The sequence below is a fragment of the Varroa jacobsoni genome, unplaced genomic scaffold (assembly GCF_002532875.2).
Source record: "Varroa jacobsoni isolate VJ856 unplaced genomic scaffold, vjacob_1.0 scaffold_1365, whole genome shotgun sequence".
In the NCBI taxonomy this organism is placed as follows: domain Eukaryota; kingdom Metazoa; phylum Arthropoda; class Arachnida; order Mesostigmata; family Varroidae; genus Varroa; species Varroa jacobsoni.
Genome location: NW_019214267.1, coordinates 192,136 through 209,353, shown reverse-complemented (window position 1 = coordinate 209,353; position 17,218 = coordinate 192,136). Strand labels below are relative to the sequence as shown.

The 17,218-nt window shown below is 40.6% G+C and overlaps 1 protein-coding gene across 2 annotated transcripts; it reads right to left on the bottom strand.

The window, feature by feature from the left end:
- Positions 1–1,283: 1,283 nt before the first annotated feature.
- Positions 1,284–6,129, bottom strand: LOC111269226 (uncharacterized). 2 transcript variants are annotated; one of them, XM_022848667.2, is made up of 6 exons: positions 5,952–6,129; positions 4,502–4,788; positions 3,556–3,682; positions 3,047–3,166; positions 2,040–2,390; positions 1,284–1,503 (listed from the first exon to the last, which is right to left on the bottom strand). In XM_022848667.2, the coding sequence occupies exons 2-6, from the start codon at positions 4,778–4,780 to the stop codon at positions 1,370–1,372; spliced, it is 1,011 nt and encodes a 336-aa protein (XP_022704402.1). In that variant the 5' UTR covers positions 4,781–4,788; positions 5,952–6,129; the 3' UTR covers positions 1,284–1,369. The 2 variants fall into 2 exon arrangements, with proteins under 2 accessions (XP_022704402.1, XP_022704400.1); XM_022848665.2 differs by having other exon boundaries at positions 5,963–6,129.
- Between the last annotated feature and the right edge of the window lie 11,089 nt (positions 6,130–17,218).

Below are 17,218 nucleotides of genomic sequence, written 5' to 3'. Positions count from 1 at the left end.
TGTTTACTGTGCCGCACCTGTTATCCTGCATATTTACGTTTTGCGTCACTCACTTGAACGAAACAAGGCATTGATTTTTCTTGCATTCGCTAAAAGAATTAATCACGTAATCATGGGTAAGGCACTCAATTTTTGATTTTCGGTCTGCTTCTTAATCGCTGCCATTTCCATAACTTTATCAATTTTTAACAAACAAAAGAGAATCGGGAAACACGATTCTATCTATCATCTGTACGAAATCTCTATTGAGCCAGCGTATCTATTAATTTCTACGACTTCACAATCAGTGGAGCATTCGTGGTGATCCTTACCTCGACGAACGGTCAATCAAATGCACCAGTGGGGTGCGATCGTTATTTCCAAATATTAACTGTTGTCACAGTTGGCTATCATGAACATTTTAAATAAAAACAAATAAAATAAAAAGTATTTAAAAATCATTTTCATAGATAAATAGCCATCTCCCTCCCTATTGCCCTACAGCATATTCATTTTCATTAAACACTGGATCATGCTAAATGCCCCAATTTGCATTTTACGTTGAACTTAACAACAATATCAATATTTTTTAACTTGTCCGTCACCAAATTTGATAAATAATCGAACTTTACAAGATGTACATACACGCGACGGCCTTATTTTACCTGGAAACTTATGTATTGAATTTACCTGTGAGTGCATTACAAATAGAGAACTTGTAATCCTATCCTTGAAGTTAACAAAGCTTTTTCAAAAATCTCAGCTTCTGTATTTTGTAGTTCTTGATACGAAGTGTATTTGTATTGCTTTCAAGCCTAAAGCTCCCACGTGATCGGAAAACACCAGGCTTTTGAGTGGCCTGCAATGACACTAGCAGCCTATCCTCATCGTTCTAAAATCGAATCGATCGAATCCTTTTTGCAGCACGAACTTTGTTGTTGGAACTAACTTGAAGAAGAACTGTGCTTTTGAAACTGGCTGGTAAGCACGTTCATAGTCACTATAGAGCCTAATCTGTACCTAACGTTATATGCGATTGTTCAAGGTTAGAGGTAAATAGACAATAACGATTACAATTTTCCGACGGATTTTGACAATTTAAAGGCACCTGGTTATTCCGCATGATCATAGGTTCATCATTTACCAGCGGAGCCCGCCTCAAAACCTCAGGACACAGCGGCAAAGCATCCGTTGTGACACTTTCTGTGAAATTTTGTCTCTCAGAGACGATTTTTGTACTTTGCCGCAGTCTAGATTTATGTTCGCAACTTTACGCAAACCGAAACTTACAAAAAAAATCGCACTTTTTTTTTCACGGATTTATTCAATTTTGTGTATCCTGTTAAGTTTTTTTTATATTAAAATGTCCGTTTCGACGAAAAGCTGACAGTTACCTTTGGTTAGACGAGTTATATTTGGAATCAGTCATCTTAAAACTCGAAGTGTCGTCGTTTTCTCGCGCGAGTAATGAAAGGCAGTCCGTAAGGACACTTTCCAACTTGAGTTCACTTAGCGTTTTTGGTACTGCAAATATTATAAAATGATCAATAGTTTTAATGTTGCAACGGATAATGCGTAGAATTAAATAAGGATAACAAGTGTTAATTTAATCAGTAATAGCTAAAAGAATTGAAATAAAAATATACCTTTCATTACCTTATATATACCTTTCATGCTAGTGGGCTCCGCAGCGCCAATGAATGGTGGCGCCTTGTTCAAAAAACACTTTCGACCGATTGGCTAAAACCGTCTATATTTCAGATTACAGGGCTGAGGCGACGTTTTTCCTTTGCTATTTACGGTTTCACACACCTACTCTGTGTAGCGATCTCCTTTTAACATAATACATCGTGTCGAAGGTCCAGAAATGATTATCACCTCTGTTCCCGAAGCTTGCCAAATGTACAGTATTAAAATTACTCTTGATAATATTGCTACTGCTACATAATTAGTTGGCTATATAATTGGATTACTATACGAGTTCTTGAACAGCAATAAATAGATTTATTTATTGCTACATTCCAAATATGGTCGAATAACGTATGGATATAAAAACTTACGAATCGCCACTTGTGAAGCTCGATCTCTTCCTTCCGTTAATCCTGCCTCACTTTTAGCCTTATCAAGAGCCTTGCTGTATGCATCAAGAACGATTTTGATTTCAGGACAAACGTTCATCAGTTTCTGGCCATCAGTCGTTTTAAGGCTAGCGATATGAGTCCTCAATTCGAACTCGACGTCTGTAAGTGCGTTCGCAAGAGCACTTCCAACCCCATTTCGGAACGAAGGCCCATGGTGCTTTGCGTTGCTGATATTGATTGGCTTGCAGCGAGAATCGCACAGTAGGCCGTTAACGTCCTCCGTTGAAGAAATCCTTTGTACAACCGCGTTCCCGTCATTACCAAGTACCACTTACGACAAAATCACATTACAAGTCATTACCATGCAAAACAAAAACAACACTCCTTCCGCCGGTACAAAGCACTGATTTTCGTATACCTTATTATATATAAATATAAAATGAAATCCTATATTTAATTTTGATTTCCAATTGAAACACGACTAAACGCTTCTCCATGGCAGGCATCCCACACTCGGAAGATGTCGCCGTTATTCTCTAACTGAACATTCCTTCCTTCCTTCCTTTCTTCCTTCCTATATACGATAAAGGCTTTCAACTGTTTTTTGTCAAACCATGCTTTCAGGGAAGCGTGATCTGTATAGTACAACGCTGCTGAAAAGATGCCGAAAAAAGTAAACTTAAACCTAAAAGAAAACTCCTTTCTCGCAAAGAAGGACGAGGTGGGGGCAGACAGAAGTGCGAACAGGACGCCGCGGTCATTTTTCCACCTACATAGTTCTAATTAATATATCATAGTTGAAATATGACTTAACAGAATACATACTAGAATTTATCACAGTTCCTTGTGCAGATTATAGAAAATCAAAGGCTGCATGTTTGATTTCGAAAAAAACTTCACATCTATATAAATATTTGTGTCCAGGAACCCATAGCAAATTTACCTTCATTTGCCCTTAGGAATGTTTTCCAGGGAAAATAGCTAACCTTGTATAGTCGCAACGTCGCTTTTGTTCGTGGGGCTTTGCTTTCTCTTATCTAGAGTTAGGCCTACCGGACAACACCTCTCAGGATCAGTTCTTTCTAGAAGAACGCTGGCTTGATTACCTGACCAACCGCGCAAATAAGAATAAGAAAATAAACTAGACAAATAAGAATTTGTCTAGTTACTGCCCCAATGCTACGCAACCATACGCAGACTAGCCTCTAAGCTTTCTCCTAACAGGAACAAGGTCATAGTTCAAATCGCAGCCTATTCAGGTCGATCTGCCTACTAGTAGGATCAAACGATTTTAACGACTTCTCATTTTTACAAACAAAAATTCTTCTTGTGTGGTGTCTTCTTGGGAAGCTCTTTGAAAAAACGCTACATCCAATGACTTTGCGTACAGAGTCATTGTAATCATAGCTAGTTCAGAAACTCGAAGACACTGATTTACGTCTATAATAAATGGTAACGAAGAAAACAATCACATTCTGAGTTCAACGATACCAACGCCCTTGAAGTTGCTTCCGTTGTAGCTCTTGAACCATTTTTTCCATACTGTCCACTTTCACTTTGAAGCTTGCTCTCCTGGAGAAAATATCATCATTTAATTCTCTCTCTTGAGCGGAGAAAGATACCTGCACAGAAAGGAACGTAAGCGTTCGTTTAAATGCCCTCGCTGGCAAACTATTCGAAAAATCGCTCACAATAGCAAAACTGAGGACCCGGAATAGGTTCGTATTACAACCCGTTACATTTCTATCTAACTTCCTTTTCCTATGTAAATGCATTTCTCCGCTATACAATATGATAAAGCTTTGCTACCAGGACAAATCGTGAAGATGAACCAAGTATAGGCATTTCTCGTTCTATAGCCAAATATTTATGGGACGACTTCATAGTACACCATTGGTAATTTCAACCATTTTGACGGGATCTTTTTTACCTTGGGCTACAGAATCAATACCGATTGTGTTTAGTTTCCAGGGAAGTCAATATGGGGCAGTGGCGGATATGTGGTTAATAAATTGTTCGTTAGTTTGGAACCTTTATGGTTACGGACGAAGGTATTACACCGATCGAAAGCTCGTTACGATCGATATCTGTATAATTTTATATGGCACACTGTTTACCTACCTGGTTCTCGTAAGTTTCCTGCTAATATCAAAAATTCGTGACCATCTAAGACTGCTTAAGGAGACAATAGAATTTTGAATTTCAAAAACGTTTACGTGCACAGATAGCTATCCTTACGAAAATTAACTAACTTATATATGCTGATACGTAATTTCAAGGTTAAATCCCTGTAGCATTTAGCAGGCTTCACATAGTTTTCTGAAAAATATTGTCGCTTATATTTGTCGGCGTTTGTTTGACATAATGTAAAAATCACCACGTACAGCTTCTAAATATGGCAAGGAAACAGCTTCTAAAATAGAAGTCCTAAAGGCTCTTACTCTTGTAACGTCATGTTTCTCTTTGCCAGCGATGGTGCCAGTATCGTCACTAATCCTCGCTGTTGATTTCTTCAAGACTGTTCCAAGCTGCGACCCCCCTTTTTGGTGACCTGCATACATATGTACGCTGCCATTATTCTGCGACTGATCGTTCACAATTTGTGGCAGAGAAGGCTGATGTTGAATGGTGGCATAGGTTCCGGCCGCCCCCGGCAGATAAACGAGTAGTTGCTGTTCTGGATTTAACGCAACTGAGACCGAGGGTTCACGTCCCCACATCTCCGAAGCTGATAATAAACAGAGAAACTAATGCATGAAACTTACGTATCACTATGCCACTTCCTCCAACCCGCCCTTACCCCTATAAATGAAGGTCCGAGCGAGGTGACTGGTTTAAACCTGCACAAGTTCAACTTACGACCCAAGCGTACTGTAGCTGCATGCTTTAATCATGTTTCCTTACAATATTTGCCGACAATACTCTATTTAATAGAGTCCGTTCACTCCCTGGGTTGATTACAAGCCGATTTTGCATAAATATACACCCAGAGCAAATACAAACATCAGGCAAAAAGGCTAAACGATACACGTGTCTAGTAACGTAAAAGATTAATATATTAAAGTCGGTGGTTATCGCTGTCGTGTCCAGTAGAGATTAAGATCTTCACGTTCTAGTTGTGTGAATGTTCTGCATCATTAATATAAGGGTCATCCAGTAAAGGGCCTACCGCAGTTGAAACCCGCGCGAAAACTGGGCCTACACGGTGAAATGTCAGTCATGATGTGAAACGCGGTGTTTTCTACCATAAGTTCGTGTCCCAACTGAGGAGTTCCAAAGCATAGAGAACGGCTTAGCCGTCTATCTGAGCCATTCAGGTTACTTATGGAGAACCAGCCTTGGTGATTTGTCTTTGTTCTTTGTCATTACATAGTAAGGTGGCGTCCAAACGCTATTCCGAGCACCACGTATATCATACGTGATACATGCTTATATAGCATAAAGCCCACTTAGAATCGCGCGCAAATTAGATAAAGCTAGATCCACGGTCATGAACTCGTTAATTCACGCAAAAAAACGACCGAGACTAGAAGATGCTGGTGCCCTATATGAAATTGGATGCTACTCAATTTATTTCAAGATACCTCAGAATATTATCTGTGTATAAAAAGCCCACAAATTCGAATTACAGTATTTATAAACTTACTACTATTACTACGTACGATGGGGCTGGTGCAAGCACATAAGACAGTTATTTTTCAGTAGTGTCAACTGAATCGCGATGTTCAACATTTGAATCGAGTTTATGTGTCTTGTGTCAAAGCCTGGATTTTTAGGGGCTAGGTTATAAATAACCTAGCCCCCCCATTGACTTCTGAAACAGCTTGCTTCCCAGCCATACGCTGCTACTTTAGAATGAGGCACACTATGAAAACGTAAATTTGTCTATACCTCTACTGTACCTTTCCACGATTTACATGTATTTCACTGTATATGACTGTGGACACGAAAGTTCTCTACTTGAGCTTGATATCGAGACTGTTCGTCACCTACATTTTACAGATTCAATTGTGATTTAAAGACTATATATATTCCCAATTTCGTTTTTTTTGTTTATATAAGATTCATAAAACTTTGCTTAGCTGCAAAAGAATCCCTAAGGAATTTTTCCTACCATGTAGCGATTAAAAAATAAAAAAAAAAAAAAGCCTTAAAAATGTCTTTTGAAAGATAATACTATTATGATAGGATGGCTTAAGTGTGAGAATCACCTACCGGTCCCGAATTTCGAGAAACGTTGAATCGCAATACCGTTAACTGGCCAGTTCAAACGTAACGCTTTAGAACAGGTGCTAAGCTAAGCATTGAAGTGATTATATCTTGTCGGCACTTCACCGTTAACTAAACGTCAATAAGATAAGTTCTACGACCGGATTATAATGTTACAATCCACAGTTTTCTTGGATGTAAACAACATGCTTGGTTAGCAATACAGCAGAGAATTTAATACAGCCTTTCAGGACAAGGACATATGGCTGAACAGTATTCAGATGTAAAAAAGTCTCCTGTACTACCGGCATAAATATGACAAAACAAATATAGGCAAGCTCAATTGGGCTACATACGCAGAAAAAGGAACAAATTATACTGTGGACCAGGCGGGATACTAAGCCCATTTTATGCGGCCAAAAAATTATGGATGCCAGAAAATCTCTATCCTTCAAAAAGATTTATTTCGTGTAAATTGTTGTCAGAATCTGTTCCAGTTGTACGCCGCAAGCAATTCGAGGGTTCAATAGGTAACACTCCACTGCATTTGGCTATTGAAGGTGTATGTTTTGATATTGCGCGTCTCCTCTCTTTCCTATCCACAATCCATGGATATCTTGTCGGCGATCACAATTTATTGATTTGCTTTCATCTTGGTCCTTCTTCTTCTTCTTCAGGGTTACCCAAAACATTCAATGGTACTTTTCACCATTTCAGAGAGGAAAGATTTGTAGGCTTTGCGAATGAAATATTTTTTTATAAATTGGGCATGGCCTACTTGATACAGGCGGAGTTCGATATTGCACACTGTCAGTGAGTGAGATTTGTATCAGATATGGCTATCTGACTATCGTTTTTTGTTTGTTTTCTTAGAGACGAACCTCGTAAAGCAAATGCGTGTGCTCAGTCCATTATCTCTGTTTGGTTTATTGTTGACCTAGACTAGTAGATGACTGCCTGGACTGACTCTGTGGATAATTTGCCGCCCGTCGTTGTGATCTGCGCTAAGACATGATTTTACATCGTAATAAACATTTTCACTGCAGATTCAAAGAAATTTATCTGCCCTATTAACATTACGATATAATACATAATATACGAGACGTCATTGTTTAAGTATCTTCCAAGAGTTTATTCCTAGGTCCCTTCGTTGTCCTGCAGCGATTGTTGCTTTTAGGCATATTTTGCTCCTGGCTGGTATATTAAGAAAAGACCCATGTTAAAATTCACGTATAGTTTCCACTGGTCGCTATTTATTATTACTGTTTCTAAGCGGGTTTTACAGGCTTTGATTGGAATTATTAAGCGCCAGTTGGACCAACAATCTCTTAACAACATCTGCGCAAATGAGAAGATTTTTAAGAAAAAAAAAATATATATATTTTTATGGTTTTCAAAGAAGAATGTTTCCTCAGAAAGTTGGCACATGGTAACCGTCAACCGTATCGTATACTGGAAGCTAGGGAAGGTGAAACAGGTTCTGTATCACAAATTACCCAAATAATAACTTAAAAACGTTGCCCAGCCTGCTATTCTGCGACAGTACTCTGACAAACGTTGTTATATGTTATCTATTAGCGTTTACTAATTGAGTAAATGCATTTTTTTTTCATTTTTTTTTATCAGCATCATTCTAATTATTAATGCTTGTTTTATCATTCAACGAACATCATCGATCATAACTTTCTTCGCGCCTTACCTCAATGATCATGAAGATCGCCCTGCTTGAATCGGCAGATTTGTGTTTGACATCGATAGGTGATCTCCGATCGTTTGTTTGGTAGACAATAACTATTAATTTTCAAGATAAATAAATGATTTCACCATCGTACTATGATGATCCAGTCAATTACATTGAATAATGGAAAGTACAAATGGGGCTACCGCACTCCTCTTAATACTGTATTTTTTTAAAATGACCAGTTATGACAAAAGGTAGGCTATGTCAGTACTCATAGGTTCGCGTACGGGTCTTGACATGAACCTGAAGTCCATGTTCCGTGTATTCTTACAATATTTGAGCGCAACGAAGACCCTACTAAGCACGCTGGAATGAATTCTAAAGAGTACTAGCGTTTGCTATACACACACACACACACACACACACACACACACACACCTTTTCATGGAAAGCAAACTTCATTTCGTAGGAACATCCTCTTAAGGCCATTCTGGGAGAAGATCAGCTAGCGTTTAGTACGTCGAGCGCACAGTTGAGCAAAAAAAGTGATAAAAACAACGAATATACTACATGTATTGCATAGGTACCAAATGAAGAGCGTCACAAAGGTTCGAACTTGCCATAAGCCACGAAATGAAGATAATAGAAGATCGCGTTTTTCTAGGGTTCGCTGTGAAACGATCACGATTGGTCACGATTTTTTTTTTCATTCGAAGTCTATTTGGATCCGCATGAGTCTATCTTCTAAGTAATTTTTTGCTTTTTATGCCCGTGTACTATAAGCGGTTTAATACCGTTTTATTCTTATAGAAAATTCATTAGCTTGCTGTACTATGTGTACATACTGAGGTGAACTGATGATTTTTAAGGAACTCCCCAATGAGAGCCTTTGTCTCCGACTGATTGTCACCGTATTCCCAACACTGTGACATGCTACTTTTCATTGAAGAAAAAGCCCAGCACATCCAGACTCAGGCTCTTGAGACGCCACTGTTATCGTAGATAATTTAAATGCAAGTAACAAGAACAATGAAATATATGACCATGTGTCTTTCTTCAGAATTTTTTAGGACCATTTTGGAGCGGTTCTATTCCATCGTTGTCACAGGCTAGCCGTAAGTGTTCTTTAAAACTACACATTTGTAGGTTATAGTAAAAAGAAAAAACTTCATTTGCTTAGCTAATTATTCATTAATAAGCAAAATTATTAATTTGAAGTTAACAGCTTAACATATAACATATGACTCGAACATAAAAATCGAAACATTTGCTTTGGTTTAACTGTATATGTCGAATGGAAACACAGATAGCCTGCTTTGTCAATTTGAAGTACGTCAAGTCTTTCTTTATAGCATTTTTGTTATTTTTTAATAAAGACACTTCTATGACTACATAAAATCAGAGCGACTGGATGAGAATCGTCCTCGGTGGTGTGTGAGGAGAGGAAGCCGAAACAATGGATTGAAGAGTATGAACGGCTCGCAAAGGAACGGCAGTGGCCATTGTGAGGCGAGCGCGTCGATATTTACAAAGAGTGGCCAATTTTAAGGCCGGTGCATGGCAGACGTAAATAAGCTGCAAGAAAGAAATGTACAAACAATTTTCTCTAAAGGAAGCCACTTCGCTGAGGGCACACTTTTGCCGCTATAGTTTCTGCGCTAAATAAGCGTTGCTGGATGAGCTAGGGCTTAAGCTAAGTTTAATGTTCGAGAAATCGGGTACTTTTGCGACTGCGTCATAACGGCTAGACTGGATTCCTACGGCTACTTAGTTCCGAGTGGTCGGAAAGTATATATGACCGCGAAATGTCCCTGCCTATTCGTCCGCGGACCAGGCATCTGTAAATCCCTCTTTGGAAGAAGGTTGAAGTAAACCCCATTGTAGCGACGACATATAGGTAGCGTGCAGAGCACACGGCTGCAACTACAACGAACACTACTATAGGACCGCCGAACGTACCCCGGGGCGACGGGAGGCCTGCTTGTGCGACCCCGTTGCCATAGACATATATACACGTACACATACATATCTCTGTATGTCTATATTTACGTAAACTGTTTATGTATATATGTATGTATACCGTTAACCTCAGCTCATTTCGTGGTATAATCTTCTAGTGATTGCAATGAAGGCATTATGAATCAGGTCTAATTTCTAGTGCTGAAAACTTAAGTAGTTTTTGTCACCGGTTAGGCACTAAGTGAGATGGATATATATATATATATATATATATATATATATATAGCTTACCCAGCAGGTAAAGCAGTACGCTTTCTTTGATAGGTAATTTGAAATTTAGAACGTCGTCAAACTTTCCATAAAGACTGTATGATTTTCTATAGATTCTCTACAAAGCTCGCGTAATCATCAGACACTAAATGGGTGTTTTTCTGTGAACCGAGCATGATAGGGTTACTCCTATTTTTTTTTTTCTATAATGCAATAAGTATAGTCAATTTATATAAATACAAAATTCTTTTATTTAAACTTGCATTTTAATTAGGCGACTTTCCCTATTCGACCTTGTACCAGGTACAAGCTAATGCCTCATACATGTAACCAAAACAATTAAGCATATTATCTGTATGTACATATGAAGTAAACTCATGTCAAATATCAGCCGTAGTAGCCTGCGCATATAAACGTGAATATAACACTTTTGTCATTATCGTCATACTAGTATGAACTTATAGAACTTGACAGGTGGTTACAGCCTGCCAGGCGTTAGTCAAACTATCGCACACGTATCACACAAAAACGTATTCGTTCGCAGTATTCTGCACGCTGTCACAGTTCACAACCAGCGTTGCCATAGTAGATGTTGCTCGGCCGAAGTAGCACGCATGAGGGGAAGAGGACTCCTTGAATAGATTTCATTACGTACGATCATTCCTTGAAGTTCTTGTTGGAACTGGGAAACGGATCTGGCTTGTGCGCTCGACCCCTGAATCAACTTCCGTTCGCCGTGTAATTGATGAGCTATTTGCACTGCTGCTATCATTTGGGCCGATCTTAAATGTGGCAGCTGTGGCACCGATGAGGCGCTAGGCGCCAGTGACGCAGGGGAAATCATGACCGGTTTTGATGTCAAAGTCGATACTTCCTGGTCCTTTGCTGAACCTTCCTGGATCGTCCGCTTACGGGGTCGTCGAAAACCGTGTGTTGCGAGCATATGTCGATTCAGGGCGTCTGTGCGCGTATATCTTCCTGGACAGTGTCCTACAGGACAGCGGTGGATGCGTTTGTATTCATTTCGCAGATGCGTCTTCAGATGCTTGTCGCGATGATCCTTTCGTCCAAATTTGCGTCCGCATTGGTTACATTCGAAAGGTCGCTGTCCGCTGTGGATCCGAAGATGACGAGTGAGCTCCTCATTTCGCGCAAACGCACTACCGCAAAAGCAACGAAATGCTCGGTGGGGCTGCGGGTGCGGGCAACTTACTTCGAATGGACGCCACAATTTACGATTCGATGATGATGATTGGTTTTTACTCTTTTTCGGTTTTTCTGCGGGTATCATATTTTCATTTCTTTCCACACGTGCAGGTTCTTTTGGCATCGTATGCGGTGCTAACAATAGTACGTCCAATGGAGTCGACGTTCCAGGTGTTTTTGATGTAAAGCATGGCCATGTTGCTAGAGGTTTCATTGGCCCTTTGGAGTTTTTAAGGTATTCCGATGGCATTTCGCACCACCGCAATCGCTAATAGACGAACAGGTGCGTACTTTCGCTATGTTCCTGTGTACGAATTTATACAGCCTGTATATTTTAATTAAGTAATGTAAAAAAAGATTATAGATAATCTTTTATGAGTGAGTACGAGCAAACAAAATGACGTCAAAAAGTTTCGCGCACTTAAGCAACTGCTATCTGAAGTATTAGCATCACTTGTGAGAACACCATGCGCGACGGTCTACACCCTTGTGGTACATCAGTCGCTGCGAATTACGGTCAGGATGAAAGACGGTTCCTATCTAACGCCGATCCTTGACTAAGGCTACATGATGCGGAGGAGATAACACTGGCATCCTCTTAAATTCAGAAGCATCAATCTCACCCTTTCTGAAGTGACTAAGCTGTTGTTGACGGCGGATCGCAGGATTTCTACTACTATTCATACACAAAACATCGACACCAGAATGTAACCGCTTAACACCTTAATGTTTCACCTTTAGGGCCGGAAGCCTGCAGCAAGAAAGGCTTACTCGTTTTCGTTGACTGCTTCCTACTGGCACCTTTAACAGCAACACTGACGACATTAATCAACATGAGTGTCTATGACCACAACAGATCCATCCAGGTCCGTCGGAGCTGATTCTAGCCACTTGGTAAAGACAAACGAAAGCAAGAACCTAACCTGATACATATATATATGCGTGAACCTGTTTGTAAATCTGTTACTATTGCAATTGTTGTTCTATGCTGTGTTTATTGATGTCTGTTTTCTACGGGCTAGTGTACGTTGATGTCTGCGTGACAATTTCGAAGCTCTATGTAATTCAGTTCCATATTCGATAAACGTGATCTGAACTGAGCAGAGCCTAGTTCGCGTCTGATTGTTTGAGTTGTCCACGCCTTTAGCGGTTTGCAGTCGACGCTCGGACCGCCGGTCGGTCGCTGTTGCTGCTGCTGCTACTTCCAATGCGACAGCTGCCGCTGGTTTTTCTCCTACTCCTAATCCTACTACTTGCATCAGTCGTGGTACCATCGTTGATCGAGCGTAGTTTTGCGTTCAGATTCCGATTGAGCTGCCACTGTAGTAGTGACTGCCGCACGCGGGTGGTCCACTGACGGAGGCGGGCTCCGTCGGCGGCTGGCTGGCCGCTCCGACCTTCGGCCGTTTAGTCGACTTTTACGGCCGTGCGTTCGTTCAGACGGTCGTATCCGCTTGTAGAGACGATTTTCATACTACAAATAGTATACGCGAACAGCACAGGCAGACGAACGACCAGCTGAGTCGTAGCTAGCCCGAGGGAAAAACTGCCCGTTGCCGCTGCGATAGTGGCACGCTCTGCCCAGCCACCGGATGAGTGAGAAGGTTTTGGAGAGTTTGTTCGAGAATCTCAATTATTGTAAGCTTCGTTTCTTTCTGTAATCAACTGGGTGGCCAGCCATAGTCAGTTGTCTAAGTTTTAAGGGCATCAATACACAGATTTACACCAGCACGCACAAAACATGCAGACGCCCAACAGGCGCAGCAGTAACGACAACAACAATAGCTGCTGCTGCTACAGACATGCATGCTCTTCTGTCCTAAGGTTACTAAGAATCGTATCAGTTGCCGTCACTCCTGACGGGACACACACGTAGAGAAACCGCAATAAGCAGCCACACCGGAGACGACAGCAAATGGAAACGCAAGACCTGCGACTGCCCCGCCCTTACGGTCGTCCCCTTCCATCGCGCCAGCTAGAGGGCCGCCGCTCAGCCGGACCATGAATACATACACAGAGCTCAGAAAAAAAAAAAAAAGGGAAATTATTGAGCCACCCTGGAGGCCGGGAGAAGTTCGAGAGACACGACTAACTAATGGTACGCGCGAAAAAGATCCTTTAATCAGACGAACAAGTATAACAATCAGACGCTGCTGGTCCACTTGTACCACTGAATCTAGATCGATGGCGCGTGGCAGTGTGCCGATGGCAGCCTTTGTTGGTTAACCTGATAACAGGCCTGGCCGACCGTTAACCTTGCGCGACTACCTACTGGATAGCTTGCACTTACAGACAAACGCCGGATGCTATCTGTGGCAGCTGGTGAAAGGGGACTGATTCCGGGCTACACGATATGAACATGGTTAACTTACACGCGCACATGAGCTCTACCGCGAATAGCGTTTTATTATAGAAATTAAATACGCCATTTGAAGGTGCGCGACGCGTCCTGATCAGCTAGGGTTGTATAAAATAAATACGATTGTAAATGCTGATGAGGACTCGGGTAGATCTAAGCGCGGCGCATATTGACTCATTGTGCTTTCAGTGCACAACTCAAAGGCCGTAAAATAAGCTCGTCACTAAAAAACATTTCGGACTAGACAAGGACGTAAAATTTCAGACTGAATGATTGCTCTTTATTCTTTTAATAGGAACAGTATTAAGGCTCAGTTGGTTTTAGCAAGAACGGCCTACGTTAATACACAATTACCAGGGTCGTATATTTTATTAAGGAAGCGCATAGTTATTTTTTATGATCTAATAGGATTTGGACGTTATGTCGAATTTCAGATTTATCGTTTTTGCCCTGTGTATTTTATTAGGTTTAGCCGTCCTTTTTGAAATCGCTAGAAAAAAATCATTACGGCCTTTTTTGTTGAACTGAAAATTTATAAAAGGAAACGTCCTCACGAGCCCAATATATGCACGTACGGAATGGGACTTCTGTGAGAACTAGGCCACAGGAACACTAATAAACTTTCGCTCGTAATGATAATTACAAATGTAGCGTAAACGAGGTTAAACGAGCTAGACGCGTACTCGCAGTTTGTTCTTCTGATGTTATTCTCAGACTTGGAACATACAGCGTTGTTAGACGCTACATTGAACTGAATTTCTAAATGCTTCGCTTCTTTGCAACTAAAAGGCCAGTAAAGATACCTAAAGCACCAAAGCATCTTTCATCAGAAATAGTTACCTACTTACACGAAATCATTACACGGAAACTGAGGTAGGAACAAAGAAGGAGGATATTAGAACGGGAAACGTATCTCCCGTCGCTATAGCCTTTTAATTGAAAATGAACGAATCGTTTGAACTTGAACGTTACTGCGTGATATTTCGGCATAAGCGGCAAGGCCTCTGTTACATACCGGTAGAATTTCATAGCAATCACGAGTTTTTCGTTGAGACTGAGTAAATCTATTAAGCGTTCTGCGATTCTTTCCAAATGGAATGATAAATCTATATTGGGTCGTGTGTGAAAAATGAAATCGACCGCACGGATGCTTCGTGGACGTTATAGAATGTCTACGGGAACCAGGCGCTGAATGAAGCGCCAGTAAACAAGCGGCTTAACCATTTCGAGGGTTTCGAACGGGTGCCTATCGATCCCTATTCTGGGCGGCATGTGCCAGCGATCGTGGACGAGAGCGTAGAAGGGGTGAACTACTTCGTGCTTGCTAAACGCCAAATCAGCATAGGAGAGTTAGCGGAGAAGACGAAGATTAATTAGTTTTGTTTAGGTTATTAGGCTATTTTGTCGAATAGTTAGGACGTTGAAAGGCTGACGGCAAGGTTTATCATGACGCAGCTGAGTGCTTAGCGGATGAATATTCGCAAAGAAAATTGTGTGAGAAAAGCTTTTTCGCACTTCTAGAAAAGCCAGACGGCTGTACGGCTGCTACGAGGGGTCAAAGAAGGCCATCATACGCGTATCGCTTCAAAAACAGTTCCCAATCCACAGTCCCAAATGAAGGTGCTCAAAATCAAAGGCTTTTCGATCGTCGGGTAATCGTTCATCATGAATTCGCGCCGTCACCGAAAAGTACCGTCAATAAGCTACAAAGGGATTGCTTGAGTCCGTTCGACGCAGTAGACCAAAGCTGAGGCACAACAAATTTTTCGTACTCCACCATGACAAGGCGCCGTCCTCCACTTACAGTAATTTTTGCAACATAGACTGGATGTGTGTATTAGCTCAGTCCTTGCATTCATCAAATCCAGCACCTCGTGACTCATCCTACTTCCAAAACTAGAGAAGAGTCTGCAGGAGAAAGGAGTCTAAAGCGAAAGAAAAATCCCTAACGGAGCTGAACTCTATTATCTTATCGATCGAATTTAGAAAGCGTTTTGAGGATTGAAGAAAACGGCACCGTAAGTGTATTGTGGTGAGGATTTTTTTTCGAGGAAGACAGAGCTTGAACCGAGACGAGTAAATAAATGCTTATCAATCTGAAATAAATGGCTAATTTACTTTTTAATAAAGGATTATAGGGCTAGTAACAAAATTTGGATGTTGACAGGCGAAGTTCAAATGATCACGTGCAAACGCTCTGTGCTTGATTTAGGTGGAGACCAATATAGAGAAAGGGGTAGGCATATTACTGTATTTTCAAGCCAAAAGAGCTTAAAAACACCACGAATTTGACTAATTTAGGAAATGCTAACGTGTGTTCTAATGTTGCCGAATATTTACGATAAGGTTTCAGTGCTCCATTGTGTTGGGAGAAAGCCACTGATGACGCACCACTCATTGTATATAAAACCGTCTTAGAAACTAAATTTTACAGTTTCGGATATATCTTTAAATAGCCCGGAATACGAAGATATCTAACATGTTTTAGGTCTATCACTTTATTACTGTCATTCTGGATAAATACGTTAACTAAATTTATTGATTCTAATAGAGTACATCCTGGCATTTGTAGGACTCGAGTAACTTATAGGCAAAAAAAGTAACGAAACTACAAATGTGGATTTCCGGCACTGTGTTGAACTTGTGCTCCGTCACGGTGGCTGAACGCGTTTGCCGATTACCTCTGTTAGCCCTCTATAGAACGCATCCTCCAAATCACCTTTAGTAATGAAACGTCCTTAAACTATACGATGATCGCTTTATTCAAACCCTTCAGAATTAATTAAAACCTAAATTTGGAAAGCAACTTAACTTGAAAAAATTAAAATGTACATTTTCATATGGTATACCAGTTGTATATTGTGTTGACTAAAATGAGTTTTACCCAACCTCCAATGCTTTTGACGAGCTCGTCTTTTCTCTATTGTGGAACCGTATATTTTTCACAACCGGGGGATCAGCCGAACGTAGTCAATTTTCTTGGTTATTTGGGGGGTAAGCAAACATTCGTCAGCAAGTTGTTAGTTGATTCCAGAGTGTTCCAGAGAGGTCTTACAATTAACAACTTACTTGGAAAAGTGTGCAGAACATCATAACGTTGATAACCATTGCTGTCGATTTCTGATGAAATTAAAGCTTTCAGAAGCAACTTACTAGCTGAAGTCTAATACGTGTTAATTTGCTTGTAAACAGCATAAGGTGCATAGGTCCGACAGCTAACGCGAGCCAACAAATTACCAGAACCCGTTGGACAAATGGGCATCTCATAGAAGTAGTAACATCTATCTAATAATTCTGGCTAATCAGAATCCGTGCATAGTAATTTTTACGGAAACACGACTTGAAGCTTACAACCTTTAGCTTTAGGCAAGTTGAAGTACTAAAACCACGATACCATGGGTTTCCGGGGTAGAAAACTAATCCCCAAAATATTCCATTAAAGGCCTAAAAGGAAAATTATCCAGTCAAGAAATT